Below are 19,467 nucleotides of genomic sequence, written 5' to 3' on the forward strand. Positions count from 1 at the left end.
AAAGTGATTTATTAAACGTTTTTACAAAGTTGCAAACATGCATGCTACATATTATGATAAAACAAACTTTTTTTATTTTATTTTTGTGATCTGCCAATCTTTCCTTTATGTAAAATATCTTCATGCTAATGCAATCAAATTAGCTTTCAATAAGGACATCACATTCACACAGTGAAATCATTATCACAAATTAAAAATGCCACTGATGCAATCAGTCTCAGGAAACCTATTGTTATGTAATGCTGTGTGTTGTATTGTTAATGCATGCACAGCCAGGGGGAGGGAGGTGCACATGTGTTTATTCACACCTCATTCACGTGGTGGTGGGGGCAACTGGGCTCTCTGCCTGCCACACGCAACATGGCGCCGGGAGCCGCCCACATGACGCAGGGCTGACGTCACAGGCTGTGTGTTTTGTTTTTGGGAAGGCTGTGCAGACAGAGCAGCGAGCTGGGAGGATAGCAGAGCACACAGCCTGGTGAAGGAGAAGGATTCTCAAGTTGGATTTTTTTTAAAGGCTCACAGGCAAGATGCCATCAGAGAAGAGTTTCAAGCAGAGGAGGACCCTAGGTATGTCCCTTTAAATACCCCCTCCTCCCCCCCCCCCCCCAATCTGGGCCTGTGTGTCTCTATGTGTAGCTTCCAGGGCAGAAGGGGTTAAATCGAGACAAAACTCCTAGGGATCCCTGTGTTGGCCCCAGGTACTGCCAAGGGAGGGGGGTGGGGGTTGTTTATTAGCGTTACAGACTATAATGATAAAGCAGTTCAATGTCTACTTGTACCTTTTCACTATTTTATTTTATAAGCTGCATTTCTACATTGATTTGGGGTGTTAGGGCTGAGTGTTGTCTTTGCCTAATTTGGGGGGTTATTGGCTGCTATGAAGGGGTTAATATACACTACATCACCCTGTCCTTGCCAGCCATAGCTGCATTATATGAATGTTCAGGTATATTCACAGTGTGCATTGTCTTTGTACACAGGGTTATGTAACAGGAGCCTGGGCAGGCTGAGTGTTATGGTCCCTTAGGCCCTGGGTAATGATAAGGCAAGGGAGGCCGGGGGGGAGGCACAGGATGAGCTCCTCACTATACACAGGCAAGGCACTGCAGTGGGAGCTGGGGGTGGGAGCTGCAGAGCAGACAATAACTGCTACAATTCACTCTAGTGTTACAGTATAGACTGAGAATCCCCTGCTACAGTTATGTCTGGAGCTCAGTACACTAACAGGGCATTGCACTCATTGTATAGATATCCTGTTAAAGAAATAGTATGGATAGAAGCATCCATAAACAGATACCATGGCAAGCTCTGTATAGTTTCCTTTGTGACCCAGACAGATTTTATTTTTCATATCTGCACCACAACAAACACAAGATCATATGACTCCCATAAGTAGATTACTTCTGTTATGTCTGTGTTCATTCTGCAATATGTTAAAATATTGTGATGGCATGATTGTCAGCTGTCTCCTTGTGTCGTAATAATGTTATTCTGAAATGTCTTAACTTGGGGTGAGCAGTGAACGTCAGGTATTGCTACACACGGGTTTAAAGGCCTGAGATTTCTTTCTAGGTCAGTCCAAATACTGACTGGCATCTGGGGTGAGATTGAGGTAGATTTAGTGCCAGCTGGTGGCTGGCGAGCCCTGCCAGGCATTGTCTGGATATAAGGTAAGCGTGATAACCAGCTGTAAATCTCTTTGTGTATCCTTGTTTGCAAACAACACAAGGAATATCTGCTATGTGGGGGAACATATTCCCCAAAACACCGCCAGCTGCCCCAAAAACCTCTCCCAGCTTCTTCAAATGGGCCAGCAAAGTGTCAGGAGTTCTGTATGATCTGATCCAAAACAATATGCCTTTACTGTGTGGGGATGCTCACAGGACATCTGTGTTGGGTCACAAAGCCAGGGTCCAAGTGTTGATTTTACACAAAGGACCAATGATCTGATGATAAAACGTACTAAAAGTCATATCTGATTGCTTTGGAAATCATTAGATAGTAACAGTATCGATATCCAGGAGATTATCGAAATCTGGAGAAAACTAAAGGCGAAATCATTTGATATAATCTTTATTATCATTATTCTATATAAGCATTTTCTCTGGACGTGTAAACCTTTGCATGTTAGGGGAGCAACAGTCTGCTACGTAGAGAAACCTTAAAGACCTGCCTGGGATCCAACAGGTTAAACAAGCTCTGGTCTGTTGCACTGAACATCAAATGATGTCACCATGCAGTGGCAAATGCAGGTTTCTTTTTTGTTGTTGATTTAAAAAAAAAAAAAAAATATTTTTTTTTTTTTTTCACTCGCCTCTTACAGGAAAAGAGTGTCTGTCTCTGATCTTTGTTATTATATACCATTCATTTTATAGCACAGTAGGTGTGTAGGTGGCCAGAACTTTGGGATATATAAATTAGCCACTCTCTATGGATGGTATCTAATTCCAAGGTCAAGGCCCCCATCACCAATATAAAATAGTTGTATTATTTCTATACTGCTAATTTGTAGGATGTAACCCTTTTTCAGGTACAATAAGCATTATATTCCAATACATTTATAAACTAAACAGTAAAATAGGGGCGACATTTCAGAATACATATTCCCCCACTTTCCTGCTTTTCCAGATAAGTGCTTTTGGACTAAATCTTGCATTTTCTTTGATCAACTTACGGTTTAGCTCAGGGGACCTCAAACTCCGGCCCCCCAGATGTTGCTGAACTACAGCTCCCATGATTCTTTGAATTACATAGATAGCCAGAGAATCATGGGAGTTGTGGTTCAGCAACATCTGGGGGGGCGGAGTTTGAGGACCCCTGGTTTAGCTTATCAACCTCCAGATAACAGGTAAATAAAATGTAGACATATCAGGGAGTTGATCTATAATATTGTGAATGCTCTTAATTTTTAAATATGTATTTAATTTTACTTTGAAGAACCATAATTTGTCATTTTTTTGGGGGGTCTGTATTTATTTTTATTTTCCTATGGCTCCTAAGTCCTTGTTATTTTGGCAGATTGTCAAGAACCAGGGAAAATGATGTATCTATTGTAGAAGAGGGAATAATCATTTATTGTTTTGATCTTGAAAAACAAAGGACGTCTTGTTGGGAGCATGTCGTACAATTAGTCCGATCCGGTCTTTATGACACAGAATCTATCAATGCGTCTAATGGTAGCTTATTACTTAATGACAGGTTAGAATGTGATGGTATGTAGGCATTATGCCAGGTATATCTCATGCTGACAATAAGGTAGGTATTCCGAGTCATGAAAACATGTGAAATCATAGACTTTCTAACCGTGACCTGCCTGGCCAGCTGTCACACCATGTGACTGCTGTGCTGTGTCACTTCCGTCATTAGAAGTATTCTACATTTTTATTTAATGTCTCCTGTGGCGATTTATTAATGTGGATTTCTTAGAATGCATGTGTATGCCTGCAGGATCTAATGTTATTGAACTGCAGCTCCCAGTACTTAAGATTCGTCTGAATATAATAGCCATCCCTACTCAACTGGTTTGCCATAGACCTCCTATAAACTGTCAGAACTTGTATAAACAAGCGTGGACTGTTTTATTACGCTATAATGTTTGGGTGCACGCCGCAGCGATTTTGGTTTACATGTTCTATGCGTTGATTGGGAATTGCCAACTATACATTTTATATTTTGTCTACTTTGTTGGTAAGAGTTGAATTTGAATATTGAATATCTGGAGAATGCATTAATTGATTTTTTTGTTGTTGTCTATAACAGAAAAAAACAGGCTAGTAGTAATTTGCCAATATAGAGAGAATGTTGTATCTTTTTACAAATTTGTTTAATATTCTAAATTTCATTTTTTTTTATTTTTAAATTAAATCTTTATTTTTGTTGTGCTGAAAGATAACATACAGGCCTGCCATGCCCCAACAGAAGTGGCATGATCATGGTCATCATCATAACAGTGTCAGGTTAAGCTTCATGGTAACACAATAACAGCTACAGGGCATGTGAGAGAACTGCACTTTTGTAGATAAATAGGGAAGCAAGCTAGGTATGTCAGCCAGGCAGTAAAATAGTAGCTGACATAGCTAGGCAGACTGACTACAGGATCAGCATTAGTAATAGTGCTACTAGGTATGACATTATGGGAAGAGAGCTATTAGACAGAATGCATAAAACATGAAGAATAAACATAAACAGAGGTTCATGCCGTGGCAGTAGGAGACAGAGCACTGTGACGAGTGCAGAGGTAAATGTCATCTGTGTTCATCCTATTCCGCATGTGGGCCACATCAGACAGTCCGGCTCCCGGTCAGGTGGGCCAGAGCATGAATGCAAATCCTTGCCGGTATCGATAGACTTCCCCAACAGCTAAATATCATGCACATTCTGTAATGGAACGTGCTGCAGAATGTGAGACATTCTATCCACCTCGTTATCCCTGTAGCTATCACTCAAGGCGCTTATGGGGGCTAGTGCCCCATGTCCATAGATTATCTTTCTCCAGGAGGCAAAATCTTGAGCCTGCAGGGTCCCCAAACCTCAATTGCCCCTGAGGGTTCATGGAAGGCTGCCTTGGTGTTTCTCCAGGCGGGCCCCCAGCCCAGGAGAGGAACAGGAAGCTTGGGCAGCAGTTTCTGTTGCTGGAGTAGCTGGAGGGATGAGTGCCCAATGAGCCCCCCCGTCTAGGAAATGGACAGCGGGTAGTGGTGTTGTGATGCAGCGAGTCCGCTGTTGTGGCTGGGAAACGAGGGTTGCTTTTGATGTGGTGTCAGAATGCCTGACAGATCGCTTCAGATCTTGCCTTATTAAGTTGCTTCCTCCACTCTTGGTCTCCAGGACCTGTTCGGTCATGTCGGTTTGGAGGCACGGTGGCCATCTTGGCTCCACCACACGGTTGTTGATGCAGTTAAGCTCTGCTCTGTGTCATTAGAGACTTATGCCGCCCCAGTGGGGACTGGGATGTCACCCACCAGTCCAAGGGGGAGGTAACGGGGCTACCACAAGCAATATTGAGGGGCGGTCACCGGCTCTGGAGATCGGCTGCTTCTCCCAGCCACCGGGCCAGCACCCTCAGTAGGCCGCAGAGTCGGACATGATGGAGGCTGTGCAAAGCACAGCGATTTGGGCGTCTGTCAAATTAGCTTGTGGAGATGTCAGTCTGCTGCTATCCCCGGGCTTCATTTAGGAAGATTCTGGGCTGCAATAGCTTAACCCCTTAAGGACACATGACATGTGTGACATGTCATGATTCCCTTTTATTCCTTTGGTCCTTAAGGGGTTAAAGGGGAAACTCCAGTGCCAGGAAAACACCCCCCAATCCCCTGTTGCTGAAGGGGTGAAAACCCCTTCAGTGACTTGCCAGAGGCAGCAACATGTCCCACGCCGCCGATCCTCCTCTGCATTACGTCGGCCGAGGAGACCTAATGCGCATGCGTGGCAATGCTGCACATGCACATTAGAGCTCCCCATAGGAAAGCATTGAAAATGCTTTTCAATGCTTTCCTATGGGGAATTGAGCGATGCTGGTGGTCCTCACACAGCGTGAGGACGTCCATCGACACTCTAGCACAGGTTTTCTGTGCTATGAAGCAGGAAGTGCCCTCTAGTGGCTGTCTAGTAGACAGCCACTAGAGGTGGAGTTAACCCTGCAAGGTAATTATTGCAGTTTATAAAAAAAAACTGCAATAATTACACTTGCAGGGTTAAGAGTAGTGGGAGTTGGCACCCAGACCACTCCAATGGGCAGAAGTGGTCTGGTTGCCTGGAGTGTCCCTTTAAATTCGGCCCAAGTCAGCAGGAGCTAACGTGAGGCACGTCCGTCCATCTTGGGTGTCAGGCCCCTCCCCCCTAAATTTCATATTTTGATATGTAACTTAGCACTTTTGGATGCTAATTTAATTTTTTTTGTTCAAACTCAGAATAGTATATTTGTTACAGTTCCCCGAACTAAACTCTGACTTACCTATAGTGAATACCTAAATTGCATGTAGTTCCATTTTTAAATTGCCATTATGGGATATTTAAACAAATAAAGATATAAGGAAGGGATTTACACACAAACTAGTCTCCAAGGTATGCTATAGTTATTCTGGCTGTGTGATATTTGAGTCCCAAAGCTAGTCTCAATTTCATAGCACTAGTAAGCTGAGACAGATGGCTGAACCCATGGGGGTGTCTGTGTCTACAGGGGAACATCGAATAGGCAGGTCCTATCTCTCTGTAGAATTCCTCAAGCTCCAGGAACATGTTTAAAACGTTTGCGGTCATTGGTAAAGCAGAACAATGTATTCAAAGGAGAAGTGAAACTCATCTCTGTGTTTTTGTACTAAACCAATGTCGATTTATTTTCCCCAATTGTGAGAATATTGGCAAGTCTATAGAAAGCTGCAAGTGATGTATGTTTACAATAGAAAAGAAAAAAAAAATAGAATGATGGCTACAGTATTACAATCTTACACTAGTTTTACGCTCTGCCACTGGGAATAAACAAATATCACTTCCTGATGTGGCATGCGTGATCAAAATAAATGTGGTGCCGCTTGATGTAGTAAACACTAATGATATAATCACTGCGTGTGGATATAGTCCTGTTTCCAGTAGTGTGGGTTCTAGACTTGCGCACAAATCCTGTTCAGCTTTGTGGAATTAATCAAATGCCAATTAATCACAGATTGAATCGTTTGTCCAACAATTAACAGGCATTCAGTTCGCTCAGTGCCGTTTAATGGGATTTGGGCAAAATTTTTGTTTACTGTTGCTAATAGATTACTGTGGGCGCATATCTTGGTACAATCGATCTACCTAATAACTGTGTAATCCTTGCCCCACTCCCCTCCCACAATTTAGCCCCAAATTAGAAAAACTAGAATTCGAAGTGAAATGTTCTGCAGGGGATGGGATATTTCTGATTGGTATTTTCCCAACTCCCAGGACTGTGCTTTTTATGATCTGTAAATTTGTCACAGGTTTGTACATTATCACATATCTACCTTCATACATAGACTTAAGTCTTGGCTGTATCTTCTTTCCTTCTGATTTGATCTTGTGCTTCTCAGCTTGTTCTGTTAGTCCTTCAAATGTATTGTTTGGAACGAGGTTCACCACTGATCAGAGACAACCTGCCTTTTCAGCATGCTCACCTGAATAGAGACAGCCAAAACCTTTCCTTTATCATTTTGTAGATTTATAGACCTGGCTATGTTTGTGGAGAACCTAAATAACTGCTCCTCTAAACAGGTCCTAAAGATCTGACAGAGCCCCTGCGGTAGACTAGATCAGTGTTTCTCAACCCAGTCCTCAAGGCACACCTACCAGTCCAGGATTTAGGGATTACATAGCAGTGGCTAAGGTGTTTTTAGAAAAAAAAAAGAAAAAACACCTTAGACACAACTGGGTCACCCCTAAATCCTGGACTGGTAGGTGTGCCTTGAGGACTGGGTTGGGAAACACTGGACTAGATGATCATCATCATCTTAAGGAGAAAGCTCAAGTCTCAATGGACAGGTTTTTGAAGATGAGAACACTATCCCAAGTCGCATCCGCTCTGGCTGTGTGTGTCTGCTAAGTGTCTGCTAAGTGGAGCTAATTATCATTCTGGTTATAGCATGTCTGTATCCGTTCTTCCATTAGATCTGCATCTCGGAGAAAATTGCTCTCTAATAGCCTTATAAATGCTCTTGCCCTTTGAGACATCTTCCACTGTAATAGAAAGTGGAATAGAATATAAAGAATAGAAGTGAAATGAAGTAGAAAGTGCTTATTCTTCATTAGAATTGGTCACAGGCTGCACAATTTCATTATTGTACTTAAACTTACCGATATATATATACACGCAGGAGTCAGGTACAGAAGCTCATATAGCCATCTGGTTGTACAGAGGAAAAATGGAACACTGAAAACCTGTAGGAACTGCGCACTTAATATCTATTACATTTAATAAAATAGCCACTAAGATAATTGTATAGTGCCTGTGGTGTTCATCTGGGCTTCGTTTAAAACAGACACTAGTGTACTGTTACGGTTTCAGTCCCATATGGTGAGCCCTTCTGAACAATTTATTTTTTTTAAATTTTTTTTTTTTGCAGTGCATGTAATGAATACAAACTGGCTGGAGGTACCCCAACGGCAATCCTCTAGCTGCTCATTATACGTAACAAGTGGGGTATTCGCTATTCAATGCACACTTTTATGGTGTAAGCAGAAGAATGATAACATGCTGTGATACATTATTAGAGTATAGTGAAGGTACTAGAGTGCATATGCATATGAATGTAAAGGTTATGTTTAGAGCTGAAAGCGTGTGGTATAGCACGTGTGAGGTAAAACAAACCTTTTTTTTTTTTAGTATAGCAGGCTGGAACTAGTGTTTGTGGAGTACATGAGAGACTTGTCTGTGTGTGCCTTGTTGAGTGTACTCCTTGAGTTTTAGTACGAGAGATAGAAAATTGATACTGCAGATGCATAAACCAAATCATACTAAACAAAATAATAATAATAAAGTCCTCTGGGGTCCCCCAGGCTTGAGTCCCACTCCACACAGGCCGGCAAAAAGTGTGCCCCTAAGAGTTCCTGCTATGGCTTTGGGTGATGTGTGAGGTCTCCCAGCCGGGAAAGCTAGTGTCCCGTTTCTCCCTGGATGGTTCACCCTATGCTGCGGTTGCCCATGGTGCCGCGTTGCGGTGCAGTGATCGGGCGGGTCTGTGTGGGGTCGACTGGCTGGGCCGTGCTGCTGGGGTAGGGTCACCCCTGATGCGGTGGGTACCTGAGGCGATTCTGTGTTTAGCTTCAACGGTCCCCTCCGCCTTGCCGTCCGGCGCGGGAAAGGTGAGTGCCCGCTCCTCCGCCTTCTTCTAGCTTTTGCTTTCTTGGGCCTTGCGTCTCGCTTCCGTGCTTGCTGTTTCGGGTGAGCTTCACCCTTTTGATTCCTTTGTCTCGTGCGGTGTCTCTCAGATAGCCTTGAGGTCCCAGGGGTCAAATACCAAACACCTTTGCTCTCTGTTAGATCTCCTGGTCGTGGCTTGGAGAGGGACCGCCGTTGGAGCTGGCTTTTCTTGGTGGTGCTGTGGGAGTATGCTGCGGCTTGTCCCCGTCTGGCCTCCTGCTGGGCACACAGTAGTGATGGCTGATGCTGCTCCTTAGACGCTGAGGGTCTCATGCGGGCTTCCAGTTTTTCCCAGAAATCAGCGAAGATGCTGTTCAGCCGCATCCTCGTTTCCTGCCATGCGTTGGGTGCGTCAGCGGAGCAGCAGGTTCCCGCCATTTTAGCGCCCACAGGAACAGTTGGTTTGGGGCTTCGCTGAGCCGGTACAGGCCCGTTGCCTTGCCAGGGGATCGTTTTGGGGCAGACCGGGATGACCTCCACCGGTCCAGAGGGGGGGGAACGAGAGCCCACCGCCAGATATCTGGCACGGTGTTGCAGCTGGGGAGCGGCCGTCTCCCCTGCATCTGCCATGCTTGTAGGCCCCATAGTGAGTTTTGCTCTGTTAGTCGCTTGAGAGGTGTCGTTCTCTTCACCTCGATGCCCACTCTCCTGTGGTGGCATTTTAATCATGATTGTATGCCGGTGTGGCAGTGAAATTCGGCTTTAGGTGCCAAGTTCAGCAGGAGCTGCTGAGATGAGCGTCTGCAGTTAGGCCCCCCCCCCCTTCTGAACAATTTAAAGGACCACTCTAGGCACCCAGACGACTTCAGCTTAATGAAGTGGTCTGGGTGCCAGGTACCTCTAGGATTAACCCTTTTTTTTTTATAAACATAGCAGTTTCAGAGAAACTGCTGTTTATAATGAGGGTTAATCCAGCCTCCAAATCCTCTAGTGGCTGTCTCACTGACAGCCGCTAGAGGCGCTTGCGTGATAGTGAGAGCACGCAAGCGTCCATAGGAAAGCATTGTAAATGCTTTCCTATGCGACCGGCTGAATGTGAGCGCAGCTCCTGCCGCGCATGCGCATTCAGCCGATGACGTCGCGATCAAGATGGAGAGGAGGAGGAAAGCTCCCGCCCAGCGCTGGAAAAAGAGGTAAGTTTAACCCCTTCCTCTCTCCAGAGCCCGGCGGGAGGGGGTCCCTGAGGGTTGGGGCACCCTCAGGGTACTCTAGTGCCAGGAAAACGAGTGTTTTCCTGGCACTAGAGTGGTCCTTTAACACACGTTCCTGTGTTTGTGTTTCAGAAGACTGCTCTAAATTGAAGTGTTTCCTCCTTGCAGATATGGAGAGAGAATGTTTTTGTGATTTGTTTATTTATTTTACAGGATTGTGAACTTTAAACAGAGCGATTAGTGTTGGCTCTTGAATCACTCTTTGTTCCTTGTGGTTTTGATATACAAAAAAAAACACAATGTAAAAAAAGTTGTGTCCATGTTTGTAATATTTAACCCTTTGACTGCTACAGATGTGTCTAGCAGCTCTTTATTCAAATGGTTAAATGTTTAATTCCATGTATACATTCTCTTGGTGGTTGGTGGTAGATGTACTGGTTATGACAGATCTATTGGTCACAGACAACAGGTGATAGATGTTTCATTGTGTCACAGGGCAGGTACGTTGAGGGCACCAGGTGTACATAGAAAAGTGCCGTCCTATTGTCTGTTTTACGTGAGACAGATTACCTGGCAGCCATCATTGTGTTATGGCTAAACTCAGCCCGCAGGCTTCCATGGCAGCTGGAGAGACCTGCAAATGGTCACCCATGGTTTATTTCCACATTGTAATCTCACTCTTGAGAAATAAACCCCAAAGAACTTAACAAAATGACAGGGAAAAAAAACCCTCTCAATCTCCTGAGACAGCAGTTTGTGCACACCATTCACCATTTAGTAAATACGCCCCATACGGGATTAATGTTGTTAATTGATGGGATAGCTAGCTGAATCTAGTGTAGGAGTCCTGGCCTCTGTATTGCAATGGGGGGAGGGGTATGGGCAGACGAGATGCCGACAAAGGTGTACAGGTCTCACTGGGTCTCGTTATAATAAAAAAGACACTGAACGCTTTTTTTTTTTATATGATAATTATGTTTGGTCTCTGGAATTGGTCCTTTTTATGTGAACATTTTCAATAAATTAAACTGCAAGAGGAATCAGACACCGCTCTCTGTGAGTGTTATAGAAAGGTTTTATATACCGGTTCTCCCAGAGAGCATGATCATGGATTTGACCTTTTTCTCCCCTAAACTGTATTTGGTGTTTTGTACAATTTCCCTCTGTGGACGTTGAAGCATGGGGCTAGCTTATTAGCCTTACTGGCATTACTGATGGCTGATGATCCGATTAGTGTTCAGGCCTCTGGTCTATTTAGCACAATAGCCCAAATAGTGTGGCAGCATTTGTTCCCCAGTAACATGTCCAATGTTGACATTGTTTTGGTCCGTCCCAATGACATTTCAAGGATTGGCCTATAATCATGAGTTGCTGTAAACTTACCTTGGCTTTTGTCTCTTTCTTTCCTCAGAGCAAAGAGTGGAAGATGTTCGACTCATCCGGGAACAGCATCCAACCAAAATTCCGGTAAGACCCCATGATCGATGTCAGTGTATCTCCATATTAGAGCAGGGTTATAGGGAGATGGGGAAAATATTATGATCTGAGCATGAGAGGTGTGAATTCACAATCTAAAATTTTTCTGTTGGTCTGTTCCAGGCAAACGGAAATAAAATATATTAATCTGCATATTCTGGAAACCCCCTGGGTGTGGCTAAAAACCTGTTAATAGTGAAAAAACGACAAAACCGCATAAATAATCGCAATCTAACATGCAGGTACCTAGAATGTCCCATTACAATGTGTGAAGGAGACACACACATATAACCCTCTCAACAAAACAAAAAGCAATTGGTTGATGAGCAGAGAAGAGGGATCACATAACATCCTGTGATCTTAAACTGTAACATTCTTTACATGAACCAAACTTTACCATCTCCCCCCTATTGCTAAACTGCAGCTGTCATTCTGGCTTATCAAATTTCAATATAAAGCCAGGTTTATGTACTAAAGGAAGTTTCCCATTGTACAGCGCTACAGAATTTTCTGGCACTATATAAATAATAATATTTCAAAGTTAAGGTTCAAATAGCCAAATTGGAAAAAATTCTATAAGTCAGTTGTATCCCTTCGATTTTACTCTGGCCTTCAATTTGAAATTAACTTTGCTTTCTCTCGTTAGTAAATAACCTTGAGGGTATTTGCTTTGCTACATTTTCCGGTGCATGCTAGATGTCTCGTATGCGGGTTAGGGTAAGAATCACACCTATATGACATAGCCACCTTTTATCCCAAGTTTTATCCCAAATAAAACGGTGCCAGTATATCCGCTTACCACAGCGTGTAGTTATATGGATTATGGAAATAAAAGTAGTGAAAGACAGGAGTGGATTTCCAACCGGGTGACCCATTGCGCTGCTCATACCAAACTTGGCATTAATGTGTCCATTTTATACAGGGTGCGTTACAAAAGGTTATTGTTGGTATATTGAATAGAAACAGAGCATCGTGGGTAATGTGGGTGTGAATTAAATGGGAGTTGGTGTTGCCTGTTACTGGACTGTGGGATTAGAGGTTGCAATTTGAAGTCTCTACAAGCGGTTGTACAGCGCTACGTAGTAAGCTGACACTGTAACGGAACGCCTGCCACCCCGACTGGGTACCTCCGTTGAAGGATGCTCCTAGCGTTTCCGGAGGACTCCAAGCACTCTGGCAGACACCACAATCACCGAACCGAAGAAGCATATAAATCCTCTCAAGCATATGAATGCTGTAGACAGTTGAATAGGAAACCATACGAATAGGTTTACACTACTAGCAGTCAAACTGGAACAGAATACAATAAATCCTCCCCCAAGAATGAGACGACACTTCACTTTGAGAGTTAAAACAGGAACTTCTTTACTGGGGCTAACCGCCCGGCTTTTATGCAGGTTTCCCACCTGGTGGACACTCCCCTAGGGGACCAGATGGGAAACATATTGGCCACGGACCAATCACAGACATACAACTTTAAACAATCCCACAATGCATCACAATCCCTCCCCTCTGGCCTGGAGATAATTGGGGAAGTAATCCAATTATCTCCAAGGACAGAGGCAAAACTCCATTACCCACATGGCAGACAAAAAGACAGTAAAAGACACAGAATTACCTATTGATGCATTTAGTACATAAAACATACACATTCTACATATCCCCAGATAGCTTAGATCTGAGCGCACATTACTACCGAATGGCGCTCAGATCACATACATACAGTTTAAATGCCATGGAGCCAAAGTCTTTCACATAGTCTTTCGTTACACGAATAGGCTCCATGGCATGGCTATCTGGGGTGAGGCTGTTCATACGGTCAAACTACCGAATGAACAGCCAGTCGGTTCCACTACCGAATGCCGAGATAAGGAGGCAGGCGGCTCAGCGGTGTTCGCGAAATAAAGTGTCCGTTTTCAGTTCCATAGTTTGAGCGCTCCCGCGGGCCGTCCGGGAGTTAAAATGGGCGCTGCCACGTGTTCGGCAAACGAACAAAGGCCACCCAGCATTCATCAATTAATCTGCGGTTAACCGCAGCTTCTGGGCGGTCAATTGACGGCATACTCCAGGTGGTCCCTCGTACGGTAGTTTGTTCGGTAGCTGGAATCTACCAAACACCCCGGCAGAAAGGCACAAACAAGCCTTTCTGCAGGGAAAATAAAAGCGTTAACCTGCAGGGCCATAGTCCAGAGGGAGCAGGCAAGCAACCAGGCTCCTCCAGTGCACAGTGGCGAGGTTGGTTTCGCCACAGACACTATATCTATATCTATAAGAGCAGAAATGTGCGGTAGTTTAAGGGGATATAAAAGCTTTGGCTAAACGTTGTTTTGGTGTCTATAGTGTCCCTTTATATCCACCTCACTGTCAGCCACAAGAGGCGCTTCCACTGCAGAGAGTAAAACTCAGCCAAGTGATGCGGACGCCTATAATACAATACTATTCTATGGGAAGGCTTGAATGTAAGCGACACTTGCTGTGCATTAGGTCCCCATGATGTTGCAAGAGGTGAGCAGGATGGGGGTTTGTATTCCTAATGCTACAGCGTTCCTTTAACCACCATTCTCCAGCTTGTGTTGTTTTGGGGTTTGTGCCTCCTACAATATACTCAGTTCCTGGTTTGGTAAATAAACATCCATTTGACTAGCAAGCGACCTGTGCAGCAGTTTGAGGTTGTGTCCCTGCAATGCTCTCTCACTAATGCAGATCATGTTACACAGATCCTATTACACGGGTCTACAGCCAGATGGCTGATGAATGCACAGATAGTCAGATGACTGCTGTGCACTTTATTTTCTTGCTGGGCAGTAACTGGCCTTTTCCAAGATTACGTCACTGCAGTAGAGGCATACAGATCACACCATAACTGATCATTGAGGAGAGAATTTACAGCTGTAAAACATTGAATCTTAACTCGCCTCGATTTCGGTCTCTTTTAAACTGAATTAAAGGCGATGACTATTGAGGATAAAGTGAAATGCACGGGAGGGGGTCCTTACACATCTTTCTAGGTTTGAGATTGTCATTGTTTTCCTTAAAAATTGCTAACTCTTCTCTTGCTCTTTTGCCCTTCAGGTTATTATTGAAAGGTATAAGGGGGAGAAGCAGCTTCCTGTGTTAGACAAAACGAAATTCCTTGTGCCAGATCACGTTAACATGAGTGAATTGATTAAAATAATCCGGTAAGTGAAGCTGGGCGCTCCCTACGTGGTTCCGGTTGATAGAACTATATAACAAATGAATCAGCCCAATATATTTTGCAGAGAGAAAAATCGAGGTTTAGTTACTAAAGTGTGGATTTCACATTTTAGATCAAAATGGCTGAATTGAAACCGATGTCTGGGAGAATTTCCCCATCTTGAATATTGTGGAAATGTTAAATTCCTGTAGCAGATGATACAATGTTGCATTGTTCATAATTTCATATGCATGAAGTAACATATCACCTTCTGCAGCCTTACACGGTTTAGTTGATCTACAAGCACCATGAATAGTCTGAAACTATTTTAATGCCCATCTCTATGGAAGCTGGGTGAAGAAATGCTACAATTAAAGGGACACTCCAGACTCCTAAAGCTATTTAGCTAGCTGAAATGCTTTACGTGTGAAGAGAGATTTTGTTCCTGAGCTAAACTCAAGAGGCAGCAATTGCCAAAAATAAATGGAAAATGTAATGCACAATTTCATTTGGGGTATATCTACTAAGTTGGGGTTTTTTTTTTTTAAGCTAGTGTAGTGTCTCTTTAAAGTCATTATCTCTCAACTTGGGAATGTAGTGTATATGGCCATTTTAAACAATGATTTAAAGGGACACAAAGCAATATGATCAATTTAGTTTTTTGTTTGTTTAAAGGGACACTCCAGGCACCCAGACCACTTCTGCCCATTGGAGTGGTCTGGGTGCCAACTCCCACTACTCCTAACCCTGCAAGTGCAATTTTTTGTAGTTTTCTATAAACTGCAATAATTACCTTGCAGGGTTAACTCCACCTCTAGTGGCTGTCTACTAGACAGCCACTAGAGGGAACGTCCTGGATTCTAGCAAAGATTTCCTTTGCTAGAGCGTCGCTGGACGTCCTCACGCTGTGTGAGGACCTCCAGCGTCGCCCATTTCTCCATAGGAAAGCATTGAAATTCTTTCCTATGGGGAGTGCTAAAGTGCGAATGCGTGGCATTGTCGCGCATGCGCATTAGGTCTCCCCGGCCAGTGGGCGGGATCAGTCTCGCCCACCGGCCGACGAGAGACATCGTCGCTGCCTCAGGTAAGTGAGTGAAGGGGTTTTCACCCCTTCAGTAACTGGGGATTGGGGGGTGGGTGGGAGAGGGAACCTCCAGTGCCAGGAAAACAGATTGTTTTCCTGGCACTGGAGATTCCCTTTAACAATTTTTTCAATATGCTTGGTAAAATACAGAGGGTTGCCTTGACACTATCAGTGGGATTCAACCTTGCTGAATCATTGGAAACTTATTTTTCTACAAATGACACTAGCAATCAAAACTTGTCAATTTTTATTTCTCTCTCGTTAAAAAACAAAACAAAAAAACCCACAAACATTCAACTGTCCAGAAATTAATATTTTAACATTTAGCTTAGCATGGGGAGGAGGCTTTTTTTATTTTTTGGTTTAAGAGCTTCGGTAATCATTTGTTTCTGTTACAGGAGACGCCTACAGCTAAATGCCAACCAGGCTTTCTTCCTTTTGGTAAATGGCCATAGCATGGTGAGCGTGTCTACACCTATCTGCGAAGTTTACGGTGTAGAAAAGGATGATGACGGCTTCCTGTACATGGTATACGCATCTCAGGAGACTTTTGGGACGAATTCTGCATAAAATACACAACAGAATCAGCTTCTATTATTTGATTTTTTTTTCTGGGTGACAATTATTATTAAAGCATTTCCTTCCCAGTATATGCTACCTTTTAAGTTATATAATTTTAATAATTCTAACCTTTAAGTTTTTACACTTTTGTTCCACATTAAAATATGAACCGAAAAGTTTAATTCAGGTTCGTTGTGTCAACGTTGGATTTTATTCTCCCCCCTCAAAAGTACAATCTGTTACTTCCAACAAAAACTGTGGGTTTTAAATGGTATGTAACAGGGTTACTCACTAAAGTGAGAATTGTCGGAAATTTCAAGTGAATATAGAAAGCCAAAATCGACGAAAAAGTATCACAGTCAGCTTGGCTTCTGGCTTGTGTATTTTGGACTTCAATTTGAAAGTCACATGGCATTCCTGACAATGCTCACGTTGGTAAATAACTATGTATGTATGAACTTTTCAGATTATTTTATTGCCTCAATGTAGCACCATAAGGGGACAAATGTTTTACCTAATTTGTGTGTACCCTTATTTAGTGGCACCAGGACCATCACAGCTAGTTCCCTATGGCTGTCATACTATTGCTCTTTCAATAGTTGGGTAGCTTAGCATTTAAGATGTACATTAGTAGTTTAAATTCAATGCAGACATCATTTAACTACCCTGAGCCATGTTCCAAATGTTGCTCCAGTTAGATTTAGTGTAGGCTGCTTAACGCTAGGTTTGAATTAAGTGCTGAATATATATATATTTTTCCCTAATTTCGTACCAAAATGTAAAGCGCTGTTCAATATATATACCATGCAGGAGCCTTCTAAAGCATGCGGAGGGTTAAAAGGTTGCCAATTCTAAATTTTATAGGTATGTCATTAAAACATGCTTTTTATGCATCAGAAAGCTTAGTTTTTGAGACATTGAAATATACTGATATCAGACCATTCTGTGCTAAGATAATACCTAGAATTGTTATCCAAAATGGCAATGAATTGTGTTTCTATTACTCTAAATGTTCTGCCAAATGTAATCAGTCCACATTGTAATTATGTACATTATCCTGAGTGTGAGTGTTAATGGATTAATATAAAAAATATTGCAAATGAAAACTCTAGCCATCTTAACATTTACCACTACTGTGGCAAGCTGACACGTTTAAGAAATACATGTATTCATCCGAATATAGACTTAGAAAAGAGTTTATCCTTTAAGTGTTTAAACACGCCAATTTTTAGTTTTTCAAGGTATGACAACTATGTAGAGTGAGTGTGTTAGAAAGAAATATTAAAAAAGCAATATATTCCTGCATTTCAATATTCTGCACAGAGCATTATTTACTTAAAATAATATTTTGCACATATTTTGCTTTGTTACTTCCATTTTTTTTAATCTTGTTAACTATTTTAAAACACATTTGCATTGAGTGTCAAAGGGGTGAGTTTAAAGGGTATTTAAATTGGATGCTGCCCCCACCCCTCAGTACTCAGTTACGTTCAAGTTTTTTGTTTAACAACAAATCTTTTTGTTTTAATTCATCATAATGTTGCCTTTTTGTTTGTCCTTTCAATGTTTTTTTTCCTGTAAAAATAAAGCTTTTTTTTTTGTTTAAATATAAGTTGCATATTGTGACATTTTAATGTTCAATTTTACACTTTTTTAATAGAGCAATGCCAACTATGCTCTCTGTACTTGGAGAAAAAAAAAATACAGCAAACTTGTTTTTATTACTAAACAGAACTACACTGTCCTGATGTCCACTAGTTGGTAGCCTTGAAGAGTGTGACGGTTGAGGTTGAGCTAATAGGAAGCAAGCTCATTACATGAAGAGTTCCTAGCAACGAGGTCACAAAACATTACATTGAGTTTCAGAGTCGCAACGGACTGCTTTCTGGTATCTTTGAATAAGAACTCCCTTTTCCCAAATTCCTCAGACATACACGGATTACGCACTCAACTCAACCAATGAGATCAGGTGGAGCCAATTACTGTCCTATTTGTCCCCTTTCCCTTTAGCACAGCTTTGAAATACTATACAGTTAATGCGTTAGTGATGAGAATACAGCATGAAAGAGAGGCCTAAACTTTAAAATCAAATGTATTCATTTAATAGTTTTTCCAAGAAAAACCAAAAGGATGTAAAACTATTTGTAAGGCAGTTCACTGCTGCATCACAAACATTGCATTAACATTTAATTTTTCACAAGGCTACACACATTGTATCAGGCTCATATCCTCCATACACTGGCTCTATAAATATGGGAAAACACTGCTTGTGCTAGGCCTAGTAAACTAATTAACAATTGTTGTATTGGACTATAGGTTCCATTATAATCAGTAAAATTGAAGACATATTTAACTCACCTCATTTCCAGAGCTGAGACACCTCCATTGCAGCCTCCATGGGCAACTTCACCGGTCCTTTAAAATATGGACTTCCAGAACACGTGCCTAGTAAAGACCAGCTATAACTTTGCGGTCTTTGCCAAGCCTATGCTGCCACGTCAGCAGCACAGTTCATGGCTCCTTGATAAAGGCTGTCCTGCAACGGATTTTTAAGCCTTGTTGTATGGGGTTATTTACTAATCAGGGAATTGTGGAGAACTAACCAGAACACTTCAGATTTTATGCTATGAATGAAAAATCCCACCAACTCAGTTCTTCCACCTTTGCTATTTTGGCCAAAACAATGCAGTTCCTTTAATGAGACAAGATACAATACATAACGGTCTGCTAAGTCCAGCCCACTCACACACTCAAAGTTGTGTTCTGCTCCTATATCCCAATAATTATACTCAAAAGAAAGAAGATATCTTGCCTTGTGTTTAAAGTGCGTGTGTCATCCACAAATAATACGTGGATTTCATATTCAGCCCCCAGTACATACAGATCAATCCATACAAATTATATATAATCACATACATATCTAGATTTGCACCCCTGGGAAACATTATGCACTTAAAACGTTCTTCTAGTAATGCCCCAAAAAACACTAACCTTTAACATTAGATACAATTCACTCTATATATTTGCTATTCATTTACTGGTGGTTTATAGGCTCTTGTAGACAAACAATGCCACCAAATCAAATGTCAGTTAAGTTCCTTTATTTTTATTTATTTTTTTATAAACAATATTTTATCTTCAGTAC

General features: G+C 42.3%; 1 protein-coding gene across 1 annotated transcript; it reads left to right on the plus strand.

The window, feature by feature from the left end:
• The first annotated feature begins 384 nt into the window (after positions 1 to 384).
• MAP1LC3B (microtubule associated protein 1 light chain 3 beta) lies at positions 385 to 16,394 on the plus strand. Its single transcript, XM_063438170.1, has 4 exons — positions 385 to 570; positions 11,438 to 11,493; positions 14,575 to 14,681; positions 16,160 to 16,394. The coding sequence occupies exons 1-4, from the start codon at positions 531 to 533 to the stop codon at positions 16,329 to 16,331; spliced, it is 375 nt and encodes a 124-aa protein (XP_063294240.1). The 5' UTR covers positions 385 to 530; the 3' UTR covers positions 16,332 to 16,394.
• The last annotated feature ends 3,073 nt before the right edge of the window (positions 16,395 to 19,467 follow it).

This window comes from Pelobates fuscus, chromosome 12, assembly GCF_036172605.1.
Source record: "Pelobates fuscus isolate aPelFus1 chromosome 12, aPelFus1.pri, whole genome shotgun sequence".
NCBI classification, from domain to species: domain Eukaryota; kingdom Metazoa; phylum Chordata; class Amphibia; order Anura; family Pelobatidae; genus Pelobates; species Pelobates fuscus.